Raw genomic sequence first — 14,880 nt, 5'->3', positions numbered from 1 at the left:
AGTTCCACTCATGTTGGTAAATAATGGATGCAGAGTTTTCAAAGCTGAGTGTGATGTAGTTTGACCAGGAGGTTTTAATTTTAAAACATTTGCGTCTTTGCATGGATGTCAGTTGTCACCGAGAACAAATACGGCACCATAAAGTGATGTGAAAATATTTAAAAAGAAAAAAAGGAAGTCTGTTTAAAGTATCCTTCCCACACATTTAAAATAGACGTTTTAAAATAGATAATTTTGTTACGATAGTCAAAATGAAATTAGTTAGAAACATCTCATCTGCTGTCTTCTCACACCATTACAACCCTGCCCAACAGGAAATCTAGCTGACTTCCATGACTCTCTCCCACTATTGATGTCTGGAATTCCTGGGTTAGCCAGGGCCTTCTCTTTCTGCCCACTAGAGGGCAGCAGCGATGTACGGGGCTAGCAGGACGCTCAGCAAGCTTTTCTGAGAAAACGCGTAGAATGTGCTTCAGATTTTCATATATGAATTCTTAGAGAGCACCTCCTTTCTCCATCCTTGACTATGTATGGTCAAACGTATACATAGAACTCTTTGAATTTATGAAGTGTATCTATCGGCTTGGTCAAGCATTAAGAACGTGATGATGTTTGCAAAGACACTTAGGTAAAAGTTAAATGTTTTAATTGTATATCTCTATGAGATAAATTAAACCTAAATATAGTAACTTTACCACCTCTTTCTGTGTTCCCTGTAATGTTGGCTCAGAGTTCAAATGGGCCAGAAGGTCCGCAGTGGCTCCCTCCGGCAGGTGCCGGGAGAACCCTGTAGCTGGGAGCTCATGAGGGGCTGGTATTATATAGCTCTTCTTCACCTGCTTCCTTATGAAAACGGGAGATTCGACAAAGGATGAGTATCCCAAGAATGAACACTTCCAAGTAAAAGAGGTGGAATTAAGCCGTCTTGGTGCTAGGAGGGGAGAAATTGTAGACAGCTCTCTTTGACGACCCCACGTGGGAGGCTGGGACAGTTTGAATGATGGCTACAAGTCACGGAGTGGGGAGGTGCGCGTCTTCCTCTAATAAACAGGATTTGTTCTGAAGGCGCTGCTGTAAGGATGAAGACGCACAGCGCTCACCCCTGTGTTCTCTTTCCCCTAGGTCTGTCACCTAAGCAGTCAGAATGGCCAGAGGATCAGTGTCTGATGAGGAGATGATGGAACTCAGAGAGGCCTTTGCCAAAGTCGGTGAGTGGGCCTGGAGCCGCCGTGTGCCGCTCTCTACGGAACCACCTCACGGACTGCTTAAAGCAGAGGTTCTCAACCTGTGGGCTGCCGCCCTTGGGGGTCGAATGACCCTCTCACAGCTGTGATCTAAGACCATTGAAAAAGGATATTTATATTATACATAATAATAGCAAATATGATATATTATACTTAATAATAACAAATAATAGGAAAAATTACTGTTATGAAGTAGCAAGGAAAATAATTTTATGGTTAGGGGGTCACCACAGCATGAGGAACTGTATTAAAGGGTCGCAGCACTGGGAAGGCTGACGACCCAGGAGAGTTGGTTTCTGAAAGATGTGCTCGAGAAAAACCCTTCTTTCCTAGTTAAAATGGAGGACCTGGACTCCTCTTGCCTTTCCTGCAGGGTTCCCTACGCCTCACTGATTATATCTTCCCTGCTTTCATTTTGGTTCCTTTTTTTTTTTTTTTTTTAGTATTGTTTTACTCCTTATCCTAAGTTTGTGGTTTACTCTTTAGTTTCTCTAAGAAATCCTAACGATCGTACAAGGGGCTAGAGAGATGGCTCAGTCAGTAAAGTGTTGGCCACTCAAGCGTGAGGACCTGAGTTGGGTCCCCAGCTCCCACATGAAATGCTGGGCACGGTGGCAGGTGTTTGTAATCCCAGCCCTGGGAAGGCAGAGACAGGCGAATCTCTGGGGCTCACTGGCCAGCTGCTCTAGCCAACTGGTGAGTCCCAGCTTCGGTGGGAGAACTTTGCCTTGAAAAAAAGATGGCTCCTGAGGAACAACACCCTAGGTTGCCCTCTGACCTACACACGTATGTGTGCACTCACACACATACATGAACTTACACACATGCTATTTTATGTGTATGCGTGCATGCATGCGTTCCTAAATATCGTGTTACTGAAACCTCTGCTTTGAAATTACGAGTCTTTTACCATGGATTTTGGAAGTGATGTGATTGTCCAGATCCAATAGCAATGGGTCACCTGGCAGATTTTTGCCTCTATCTGGGTCAGGCTGAAACCCCAGGACTGGTCATCTCCCTCCAGCCCCCTCCCCCAACCCCGTCATTTAGTATTCTCTGCCCTTTCTAAAGACTGTGCCGGAGTCACCTGAAACCTCACTGTCTTGTTACAGACACCGACGGCAATGGATACATCAGCTGCAATGAGCTGAATGACTTGTTCAAGGCCGCCTGCCTGCCTCTGCCTGGGTATCGCGTGAGAGAGATCACAGAAAACCTGATGGCCACGGGAGACCTAGACCAAGATGGAAAGATCAGCTTTGATGAGTTTATCAAGGTGAGCACGATTCTGAATTCAAGGTGGTGCATTTGGAACTTGAACGCAGCGACAAAAAATATCCAGAGAACCAATCCCTCCCTCCCTGGTTCATCGTTACAGACTTACCTTTGCGGTTTTCTCAACTGTAGTTTGGGTACTAGAAATGCCTTAATCCAGCTGGGCGTGGTAGCCCACCTCTGTAATCCCTGCATTTGGGAGCCTAAGGCTTGAGGATTTGCTTTGAGTTCAAGGCTAGCCCGGGCTACATAGTACCAGGCCAGCCTAAACTGCACAACAAGACCCAGTTTAAAAAACATTAAAACCAAATGAGGCAAAAATATTGCATTTTTATAGGTCTTCCATGGCCTGAAAAGTACCGAGGTTGCCAAGACCTTCCGGAAAGCTATCAACAAAAAGGAAGGGATCTGCGCGATTGGCGGCACCTCCGAGCAGTCCAGCGTTGGCACCCAGCATTCCTACTCGGGTAAGCTGTGCTGCTGGGTGAGGAGCAGAGGGGCAGGCGAGAGTTGCCAGAGTAGAGGATTAGAGGAGGATCAAAAGAGGAGAGAGGGCCCAGGCTTTCTGGGGTTACAGAACCAAAATTTGGTATACAAGCCGAAGTGTTAAAAGCGAAGAAGCAAGCCCACCTGTGTGGGTGGAACCCTGTCTCCCCCTGTGGGAGTGGGTCAGTGCCCAGGCACCGAAGGCAGGAGCCCTGGAGCCCCAGGGACCTTCCCATACGGAGTGATCTCATTTGCATTTCAAGTGGGCTTTTAAAACTGCTCAAAATTCCTTTAAACATCTCCTGGACAAAATTGGCCCTTTGAGTCACTGTCTTCAGAATAATGATTATTCTTAACGCCTGCTGAGTGGTCACAAAATATTGATTGCGAACAGTTTTATGTTTATTCCAAATGCTGACACAAAGCAGCCTTAATGGAATACTTTATTATTTATAATTATCAAAATATAATGTGCATTTTTAAAATTTGTTCTAAATCTTTAATTGTGTCTTTAGTATCTGATTCGGTGCCTGTTTCTTAAGGGAGTTCTGATTTTTAAAACTAGTAAATCCAAGATGGTGGGAGGACGGCCCGGTAGCCTTGCAGTATTACTCTTGGGCACGAGAATGTGAGGTCCACGTGTGCGATGCCTTCATCTGGCTTTCACAAAGCACGTAAGTCACTTCGGCTCTTTGTTTGCAGAGGAAGAAAAGTATGCCTTCGTCAACTGGATAAACAAAGCCCTGGAGAATGACCCCGACTGCCGGCATGTCATCCCCATGAACCCCAACACCAATGATCTCTTCAACGCTGTAGGGGATGGCATAGTTCTTTGGTAAATGCAAGTTCCTTCTTAATTTCCAAAGGTTCCCCCCCCTTCCCGTTTATTGATGTATCAGCAGCTGAGTGTTTTTATTGTTGACCATTTTTTTTTGATGCTTACATATATGGGGTACTTTTATGGACTGTATTTGACAGGGGTACAGGGGAGCTAACTAACTTCAGAAGCGACTTGTAGTGCAGTCCGTAAAACTGCTGTTGTCTCCATGGAGAGAAGGGACACTACGTATAAAGATGAACTTGTACATAAGCCAAGACACAGTGATGCCGGCCCAGAGCAGTGACTTTTGGGGGTATGTGCCATTCTGCTTCATCTGAGCATGGCCTACCCCAGGTGGACTGGGGTAGGAAGCAGAGCAGCGGAAGTTTATTTTAAATACATGAGTGTGCACATAGAGATACATGTCATGTATACACACATGACAAAGTTAGAAAAATATATGTTTAAAACTATAAAAGATAGCCTCCTGAGTAGCTGAGATTATGGGCCTGCACCACTGGCTTCCGTTTGGGGATTGGATTTTCGTTTCCTTTCTTTAAAAAAAAACAGAAGTCACAAATGTCATTTATTTTCTCTGCCCTGTTGAAGATTAAGAAAACAATAACTTGAGCAAAATCAGGTTTTCATAAACAACCGTCACTTGCTTGGATTTCTGATCAATGTATTGGCTACTTAAGTGAGGAAAAATTTATCACACATTGATCAAATGACTACATAATGATAGGACGAGCCATTGCATGTTTAGTTTAGTGTATTGATCAGATATCAGATAGAAATATTTACATAATGTAAATCCAGAAAGTAGATCAGCAGTCTCTTGCATAGTGGGGACAATTTACAAGAAACTTACCGGGGGGTTTGCTTTAACTACCCACCTAGAATTCAATGATGGTCTAAGGCAGTGGTTCTCAACCTGTGGGTCAAGACTCGTTTGGAGGTTGCATATCAGATATTTACTTTACGGTTCATAACAGTAGCCAAATTACAGTTATGAAGAAGCCATGAAAATAATTTAATGGTTGGGGTCAGCATAACACAAGGACCCTTTAAGGGTCGCAGCATCCAGAAGGTGGGGAACCACTGTTCTATGGGAACCAGGCACTCCAATAGCTTAGGTGAGTGAACGAAGCGGGCCTTTGCTTCCTAACTCACTGCATTGTGATAGGTTCGCGAACACTGCCCGTCCCCACAGAGTCCACATCCAACCACAGCTTAGCTCATGCATGCTGTGGGGAAATAGCGTGTTGCGGACATGTCCAGCTAAGGTCCTGCTCGACCTTAAATCTCACCCCACCGGACTCCGCTACTCAGAGAGCTACCTTCTTTAATTCCATTGTTTCTCTTGCAGTAAAATGATCAACCTGTCAGTGCCAGACACGATCGATGAGAGAACAATCAACAAAAAGAAACTCACACCCTTCACCATTCAGGTTTGTCTCTCTGCTGCTACGCACACACAGGGTGCCGGCTTGGTGTGAGCGCCCGCCATCACCGCTGAGTCAGCTTTACACAAGCGCTCAGGCTTCCTTCCCCGCGCTTAGGCCTTGGCTGATGGTTCTTACAGCCAGTGGGTAGAAGGACCCATTTCTGGCTTGTGTTTATTGGGGGAGCAGTCAAGAGTGAAGGCTGGGGTGTGTTAGCAGCTGGGTTTGTTTAGGCCACCTAAGAATATACTTCATAGTGGCTGTAATTGTAACTCAAGCTTGCCTTACGTAGTCGCCTTTGAATTGATGCCGAATATACCGCATTGGCAGAAAAGACAAGCCTTTCTGAGCAGGGAAGGGATGGAAAAACAGGCTATGCTCTGGAGGACTCCACGGTGCTGGGACACAGCCAAGAGTGGAATAAATAGAACCTGCTTCCACCCCTCTGCTTGTCGATTAGCCCAAGCGGAAGATAAGCTGGGTTTCTTTCCTGTATCCCAGTATTTTAGCACTGTTATAATTCTCTAGCTCAGGAACCGTGCCTGATACCTTAAACCAGAATAACAGGTTATCCTGTGTGCTTTTAAGATGTCTAACCAAGTTAGTAACAAGAGTTGAGCATAGGAGAATGCACTTAATGTTAGATTTATTCATAATCTTGGCTATAGTAGGAATTGTCTTTGTTCGCTGTTTGGAATGGTTGGGAAGGACTTCTGGGGGAGTTTCTTCTTAATTTGTCATACACGCCGCAAAAGCTATTTTACTCTCTGCTACTGAACCCTTCCTTCACGGGTCCAGAAACAGAACATGAGAGATGGAATACTCCGACTACCCCAGCTGTATACGAGTTACTGTAGATGCATGCATGGTTGGTATAGCAGCCTGGAACCTGCATACATGGGTGCATATGCAAGTTTGCTGGTTGTCATGAATACTCAGTAACTTGTTTTGTGTGTGTGTGTGGGGGGGGGGGACCCATCAGTCTTTTCCAGGAATTTGATTTATATCATTTTCTTTCCATGACAGTAAATTTGCAAGTCAAAAGACCATTCTGTTGTTCTTTTTTATGACCCTCATTTACATCAACAATTATCTTCTTAGCCATAGGCTGTGACAGGACAATGACTTTCTCCAGTTAATGGAGGCTCTGAATGTATAGGCTTCATCAAAGTGCAAAACAGACCAGCATAGGACTGGTTAATCTCATGCCACAATGGGTCCTCCACAATGGGTACTGGTTTGATTGAGTAGGCCCCTGTATAAGCTCAGGGTGTGGGCTATTAGGTCCTTCCTCATTATTATGCCACTGCTTTTTCTCAGTGTTAAAACTAGTGAAGACCTTGCCTCTGGGTCTGAGAACATTCTGGAAGGATAACACTGGCTGTTGATAATCAATAATCTCTGGGCATTGTCAAAGGAAAAGGAACTGAGCTTACATATTTTTTCTTCTTCAGGAAAACTTGAACTTGGCTCTGAACTCTGCCTCGGCCATTGGGTGCCATGTGGTTAATATAGGAGCTGAAGATCTGAAGGAGGGGAAGCCTTATTTGGTCCTGGGACTTTTGTGGCAAGTCATTAAGATTGGGTTGTTTGCTGACATCGAACTCAGCAGAAATGAAGGTAAGACAAAATCTCACGTGCTAAGATTTTCTGGCATGGTTTTCTAACATTGCCTGTGTTGGTGATTGGGCAAAGATATCAGGCATTCTCCAGCTGAGAAAACCACTCAGTAATATTGAGTCCACGGAATTAAAGTAACAGACTCTATCTATCTATACAAGCCAGGCTTTTAAAATGTCAGTGCAAGGGCTTTTAGAGATCACAGACTGGCATTAGCACTTTGTTTAGACTATGTAGCTGGGCCTGACTGGAACTGTCACCTCAGAGACTGCTTTACCGCTCAAATGGTCTACAGGGGCTTCACAGTAAACAGGCTGAGCTTTGATACATATTTTTTAAAGACTAATCACAGTCAAATGCTTTAGCAAATGCACCAGATTGGGAGTGATTGGTCTATTTCTTGTTGACTACCAAGGAAGCTGAAGGTTGTATTTATACAGGGTGGATGAGTCTAGAAACCTCAGGTAAACAGGAGGGCTAAGTCAGTCATACTGTGTAGCACATGTTGCTAACTTGCCAAAAGAGGCTTTTGATACTGTTACTGCCTTCCAGAGAGAACCAAGTGGCTACGTAAATTGATGGGGTACTCGTTTGCCTGATTAGAATAATCACATCACTGTGTCTAGTGTGATCAGTACATGAAAACACCATATTATGTACCGTAAATACACACGATACATCTTCAGAAAACCACATCAGAGCTTTGAAATTCCGAACTAAAGCCAGGCCTGATGGCACTGACCTACAGTCCCAGCTACTTGGGAGGCAGAGGCAGGAAGATGAGAAGCATAACTCCTGCCTAGATTTTTAGAGTGAATTCAAGGCCAACCTGGGCAACTAAATGAGACCCTGGTTATTTGCTCAGGGCCGTAGGTTCAACACCCAGCGCTGGGGAAAAAGAAAGGAAAGAGGAAATTTTGAACAAGGTACATAAGCAATGATAGCCCAGGTGAGTTCTCAGGCGTGGACCTTGACAAGTACCACACAAAACTCATGTTACCTTTCAAAAATTTTGGGTACTGTTCCCACCATTCTGAAATCTGTAGCTAAATTATAATCTTCAGTTATACATATTTAATTTTTCAAATTAATTAATTAATTACCTTCAAGCATGTCAGTATTTTGTATGTATGTATACTACATGCATGCCTGGTGCCTCTGGAGACCAGAAGAGAGGGTGTTGGGTCCCCTGGGACTGAAGTTATAGATGGTTGTGAGTCATCATGTGGATGCTGGGAATTGAACCTGGATCCTGTGGAAGAACAGCCAGGTTCTTAACTGAGCCATCTCTTCAGCCCCAACTATACAAATATTTTAAATCAAATTAGAACAAGCAGTAAAGATGTTGAGATATCACTTTAAAACCCAAATACTAAGCATTATGTTTAAAAAGCAAAAAAAAAATAGCAAATAGGAATCTTAGAACTCAAGAGAAAGAATATTGATTTGCAAAATCGAATCAACTAAATTTAAACACAACCAGGCAGAAAATATTTATTCTTCTGGGGAAACGCAGAGGAAAGCTGGTTACATTGCTATAATTATACAGGTAAGCATTTGGACTATAAAACGCCAATGGGAATAGAAAAGAGAACATTGTCATGATTGCAAAATTGACCTCTTAAAAGAAGAAGTGTCATTATGATATGAAGTGTGGTCCAGCAGACCCAACAGAGCACTTCCAGCAAGGTTACCTTTGTGCTATAACTGGTGCTCATAGGCAAAGGTTTGAGATTCCTTGGTCCTTACCTTTCCTAACTGAAAAAATGGGAATAACACGTTAGCTTGCATTAATGCACCCCTTCTAGGAAGTATGAGTTGTTTCCTTCATGGGAAGGGCTATAAGACATTGCACCCAAAGGGAAGATGCTGCTCTTTGCTCTTCCAACAGGGCTCCATGTCAGGCACACCAATGCCCCCAAACATCCTTGTGTTTATTTTCTGTCATTTTATTATTATGTGTGTGTGTCCAGCTCTGATTGCCCTTCTGAGGGAAGGAGAGAGCCTAGAGGACTTGATGAAGCTGTCTCCCGAAGACCTGCTGCTGCGGTGGGCCAACTACCACCTGGAAAATGCAGGTTGTACCAAAATTGCCAACTTCAGCACTGACATCAAGGTAGGGGCACTCTGCTGAACACGCCTACTGCAATGGAGGAGAGGTGTGGAGTTCGCGGAGAAAGGACAGATGCTGGGCCTTGTGTCCTAGCAGCCTGGGTTTAGTGTGGTTCTGTTTGCAGCCACTCACCATCCCCCAGGGCCAATCTGCAGCTCTAGTTCCGGGTCACACACACACACACACACACACACACACACACACACACACACACACACACACACATCTGCCCTGAGCCCTTGTGCAGCTTCAAAGGGAGATGAGTCTCACTGTGAGTTTCAGCGGCAGGAAGGAGATCATCAGGAGCGCATGGCAGTGCAAGGGCAATGCTAATTTAAGGTGAAGAGGGTGTGTGTAGGGGCTGGAGAGATGGCTCTCATCGTGAGGACCAGATTGTAGATCCAGCACTCACGTGACAAGCCTGACATCCCGTAAGCCTTTGTAACTCCAGCTACAAGAAAGCCAATGCCCACTTTTGACCTCGGTGTATGAACAGGCAGGGGAACCTGCACACCTCCACACACATGAGCATTCCCTTGCGCAGATACATATGCATGTACATGTCTGAACACATGCAAATAAAGAAATCATAGAAAAGAAAGTGTATGTAAGACTTTGATGTCTCTCGCTTTATAAATGGTGCCATCTTAGAGGGGTTCCTTTCACAGAGTTAAGTGAAGATTTCTGTCTGATCACTAATAATAGTAATAAGTAATCGTAAGCAAGCATAGTGTTTGCTGCATGCCAGGCATTGCTGGGTGCTTTTGTGGTTGACTGACTGAATCCTTACCACAAGCCCTAAGGTAAGAATTTCACAAATATGGAAACAAAGAAATAAGAGATCCATAAAAGAATGGCCAGGAAGGCCGACCTGTGGTCTTCAACTTTATGAAAAATTCCATATTAAGGTGAGAGGAAATAGTTGTAACTGGAGACAGACAGACTAGGGTGACAAGCACCTAAGGAACACCTAAGGAGCATTAGAGAGGAGTCCCCAGAGCAAGGGCCAGACATGGGCTACCAACGTTAGGCGAGATTCCTGTGTCCACTCTCTCAAACATGAAGAGCCAGAGGAAAGGTCACATGACCTGCCAAGACTCCGCCAGGCTTATAATGGAGTAACAGCAGCTTCTGACTGCTGCACCACGTGGGCTGGACCTGGCATGTTCAGAACTTGGCATTTGTCAGGCACAGGGCCAATCAGAGTAAAGCGTGTTGCTGAGCAGCGCCCCCCCCCCCCCCCCCGGTGCTCACTAGGCCCACTGGTGAACCATCTTCAGGCACTAGCCAAAGTGGGGCTCACAGGAGCCAGACAATACTTCCTGTCCATGTTCAACAGCTCTGTCTGTTATGTTGGAGAACTATGTACCCTAAGTTATGATCTCAGTCGTAAATGGGCCCGATTTACTCTCACCGAAAGGCTGTGTTCTTAACTAACCATTTTGGACTTTGGGGAAGTCAATAGGGCGTTTACACAGGGCTTGTGTGCCTCTGTGTGTGTGTGTAGGGGAGCTGTGTGCCTCAATACATGTGTCTGAGATGTGTACCCCAGTTAAAAGCAGTGGTGTAACTCCTGAGTTTTCAGTATTTAAGCTAAATTAAAAGGCTTTCACATTATCTGAACAGATTGAGTGAAATTCTATATGCTTCCATTGACTGAGCATAAATCTGTATCTTTAAGATCATGACCCTGAAAATTCAATTTGTCAATAATCATATTAAAGAATTCAATAAAACTTAAGAATTCACGCCCAGATTACCTGTAGTTTCTAGCTTATAGAAAGACATGAGATGCTCTTACCCTGGAGATATCTCTCCTTCTACTCGGAAACTATTTATTGCCTGCAGCCCCAACACTTAGGAAGCTGCAGGAGGAGAACCACAAGTTGAAGGCCAGCCAGCTCAAAATACATGATGAAAATCTGTCTCATAAAATAAAATAAAAAAGCAATCAAAATGGCTCAACAGATAAACATATTCTGTTAAGGCTGAGGACCCAGAGTAGAGTCCTCAGGACCCACACAGTGGGAAGAGAGAACAGACCGGAAGCTGTCCTCTGACCTCTGCACACATGTGCCTCCACTTACACATGTAAATAAATCATAATTTGAAAAAGCAACAACACAAGACGGCTTGCTAATGTGTTAATCGTCTGTCTTTGAATTTTCTCTTTTGCTGATTGTCCGTTTGAATGTATTTTAAACTCTGCTTTAAACTTCTGCTTCCTTTTTCTCTGTCGCTTTTTTTAATTAACCCTTAGCTGACTGACTTCTACAACAGTATAAAGGTATATACATATTTTCCTGTATATAATTTAATTCATGTAAATAAACTGTTCCCCCCACCCCCGGGGGACAACAGAACCTTTATGTTGCCTTTTATGTTGGCCCTGTATTTTCTTTATTGCTAGACTCCTTTAAAGAGAAAGAAATATAATATGCAACTGGACAGCGTAGACATTCTAGCGAGTTAATATTTCTAGGTCAGTTAATTGCTACATTCCTGAATGACAGGGATAAGAAATACGATGTTTGATTTTAGGAGATGATTGTTGTGTTAAGTGTGCAATTAACTTCACTTTTTTTACATTGTAATTTCTTAACCTTTTCTCAGGACTCGAAAGCGTATTACCACCTGCTTGAGCAGGTGGCTCCCAAAGGAGACGAAGAAGGAATCCCCGCTGTCGTGATTGACATGTCAGGGCTGAGGGTAAGGCTGTGCCAATGTCTTCAATGGACACCATGCTCTTGGTGTTGACTGCTCCTTTGGGTCACCTTGGCCCCTGCTCTGCTTAAGCGCCCGTTAAACTATTGAACACTGTTAGTAATTTTTGATAATAATTATAGAAAACTGAACCGGGACATAAAACACCAGGGTAAGAAATAGATACTAATACAGTACCATCGTAGAGGAAAGTCAGGGTAGGAGCTGAAGCAGAAGGCATGGAGGAATGCTGCTTACTGCCTTGCTCAGCCTGTCTTATATAAGCTATCAGAACCTCCTGCCCAGGGGTGGCACTTTCTGTCCTGACTGGGCTACCCTGCTAGGGAAAGTGCCATGTCAATCAGAGCTAGAAAATGCTCTGCAGACTTGCCTACAGGGTAATCCGATGGCGGCGTTTTCTCGGTTGAGATTCCTCTTCTCAGGTGACATTAGACTAAGTCAAGCTAACAGGAAGAAAGCTGATCTGGACAGACACCTTGGGTGATGATCCAGTCAAAAGACAGTTCTTCAAGGGAGTTTGTTGTTGTCGGTGGTTTCGTTGTTTTGTTTGCGTTTGTGTTTCGCAGTGCTTGGGAGAGAACTCTGGGCTTCACACGCATCAGCAAGCTCTCCACCACTGACCCGTAGCTCACGCCCTTTGGTTTTACCTAGAACTCTGATCCTCACGCATTGCCTTGCCTGTTAACATGCCTCCTCTAACGTCACCGGGACTAAAGCCAATGAGTTAGTGTTGGATCTCTGAAGGAGAGATGAAGTGACCACAATCAAGGATGGTCATGAGATGAGCTTGTCACCTACTAAAGCAGCAGCCTAGGGAATAATTCTGAAGTGAGGCTTTGCATTGTGAAAGGAGCCATGCCGTGCCGTGGGCTTTACAAAGAGTGGCTCACCGTCTAGACAGTTGATGATGTCTTAAGACATCATTTTAAGAGTCTGATTACAAATGACTGGGAATTGTCCTCCCTTGCCTGTTCATGGGCTACAGTCCTCAGCTGGAAACTCATCGAAGCCAAGTCATTATGGGTCATTTACCAATGGTGGTGTGAAGGCTGACCCTTTCTTTGGGTTTTAACCAACCCAGTGTGGGAAAAGTAATTGTATGCATCAGATGTTCTTAATTTATGGCTGTTAGTGTCTTCTCTGAATTAGAAACAGGAACATAAATTATTACTTAGTAAACTTTCAATAGAGCAAATTCTCGTAAGCTCTGTGCAAAAAGCTACAGTAAAAAGGAAGCTTAGCGACTGAAAATAGTTTAGGGCCGTGCAAAGGATGTCGGATTTTCCTGCGGTTCCCTTTAAAATGCAACCAGCTGTTCATCTGAACTTGTTAAATGATGGGGGGGTGGGCTCTTGGTCTCAGTTATGGAACCTGTGATTTGGTGACTTGCGTGCGTGTGGTCTACGTAATAGGGATCTGCCTGTGTTGGCACTTGGTGCGGTCATGAGACCCTACTTCTTCATGTTATACATGCCCGAATGTGTACGGATCCTTGACCCAGCCTCTTGACATCCTTTTCATTGCAGGAGAAGGAAGACATCCAGAGGGCGGAGTGCATGCTGCAGCAGGCGGAGAGGCTGGGCTGCCGGCAGTTTGTCACAGCCACCGATGTTGTCCGAGGGAACCCCAAGTTGAACCTGGCTTTCATTGCCAACCTCTTTAACAAATACCCTGCCTTGCACAAACCAGAGAACCAGGACATTGACTGGGGGGCTCTGGAAGGTAACCATAATGTTAGCTGCTTAAAATGTTCAAGAAAAAAAAATGCTCACAGCTCTGGTTAGACGGCAACTCAAAACCAGCCCTGAAGCAAATGCGAACCCACCACATACAAAAGCAAGGCCATCAATTCTCCAGTGTACAACAAAGAGGATGAATTAATCAGGTCAATTATATAGCCAAGCAGCAGTAATCAAATACGATTCTATCACAGCCATTATACACAGGCATCATCCATTATCAGAATTAACTGTTTCAGGGAAGACAAGATATTTAGTTATTGAATGAGATAAATTGTAAGCTCCAGAACCATAAATGTATGTAATTCATGGACTGGGTTAGGTCCTGAGGCAAGGAATGGCCACCACTGGCCATCTGAAGTGATCTGTAACCTGCACTAAGACGTGGCTCCTCAAGTTTTCACTTCTGCTTTGTTCTTTATGAGGCCGTTAGGACACAGAAGAGCCTCTTGAAGCAGAATCTTGACAGTCACATTTTACAGATGAAAGCCCTAATGTAAAATTGCAGGCCGGTCCAGTCAGCCCAGCGCCTACCAGCCAAGGATTCCAGAGATATTTACTGATCCTTTAAAGAAAACATAAGCTAATCTCTGCATTGTTGTAAAAATTAGTATGGAATGAATGTTATTAACTCAAGGAAATCCAGGCTGCTTTTGTCTCAGGCCTTTCCGATGGTGCTTCAGTCGAGTTACCGATATGGTAGCGTCCGTATCCAACGCGGTCGCTTTGGAGAAGCCGTGGCTTGGTGTGTTTGTCCTGATATCGAATCTGTGCATCAGACTGACTAGCCGTGCATTTCTAGCTGCTACTTCGGCACCACAGTTTGGGTTTTCCCTAGTAAAGCACATCCAAGGCAGAACTGAACGCTTCTCATCTCCGTTGCCCTCCCCACGTCCTATCTGATCTACTCCGCCCCTAGCGAGTCTCATTTCGGTTCGACAATCCCGTTTTTTGTTTGTTTTTATTTTGGTCACCAAAACGAATGGTCTTGAGTTTTGCTAAGATATCTTTCTGCCCTTTCCTCCCAATCTATTACATAAATAGCTACCAATACTTCTTTATTTGAAATGCCTTCTAGGAAACATTTTCCCTTTCTGTTCTTCTGGAGTCATTGCCCACCAGTTACCTTAGTCGATCTTAGGAGCCTGTTCGTCCACTTGATCTTTGGGGTCTGTTCCTCCACTTATCAAACAGTTAAATGTGCCCCACACACCAACGCCAAACCTGATCCCTTCTGCATGTTAAATGTAAATGCGTTATCACCCTTCCGTAATCCTGCACACCACTGCCAGGAACATCTGGCATAGCTTTCATTATATGTCTACCTTGCCCGAGAATTTATTACAGCTATCAAGCAGAAGAACCCACAATGACTGGTGCTGTATAATATATCAGCGTAAATCCGCTACTCTGC

General features: G+C 44.3%; 1 protein-coding gene across 1 annotated transcript in view; it reads left to right on the top strand.

The window, feature by feature from the left end:
• Lcp1 (lymphocyte cytosolic protein 1) overlaps window positions 1-14,880 on the top strand; it is an 86,774-nt gene that overhangs the window by 59,348 nt on the left and 12,546 nt on the right. The window contains exons 4-12 of the mRNA XM_038309784.1: window positions 1,123-1,208; window positions 2,357-2,520; window positions 2,857-2,986; window positions 3,708-3,840; window positions 5,195-5,276; window positions 6,725-6,890; window positions 8,864-9,006; window positions 11,617-11,712; window positions 13,254-13,449. Of these exons, the coding sequence (XP_038165712.1) occupies window positions 1,145-1,208; window positions 2,357-2,520; window positions 2,857-2,986; window positions 3,708-3,840; window positions 5,195-5,276; window positions 6,725-6,890; window positions 8,864-9,006; window positions 11,617-11,712; window positions 13,254-13,449 (1,174 nt within the window). The 5' untranslated portion in view covers window positions 1,123-1,144. The remainder of the gene's footprint in view (window positions 1-1,122; window positions 1,209-2,356; window positions 2,521-2,856; window positions 2,987-3,707; window positions 3,841-5,194; window positions 5,277-6,724; window positions 6,891-8,863; window positions 9,007-11,616; window positions 11,713-13,253; window positions 13,450-14,880) is intronic.

Source organism: Arvicola amphibius, chromosome 13 (genome assembly GCF_903992535.2).
Source record: "Arvicola amphibius chromosome 13, mArvAmp1.2, whole genome shotgun sequence".
In the NCBI taxonomy this organism is placed as follows: domain Eukaryota; kingdom Metazoa; phylum Chordata; class Mammalia; order Rodentia; family Cricetidae; genus Arvicola; species Arvicola amphibius.
This window is presented reverse-complemented; position numbering and strand designations above follow the sequence as displayed.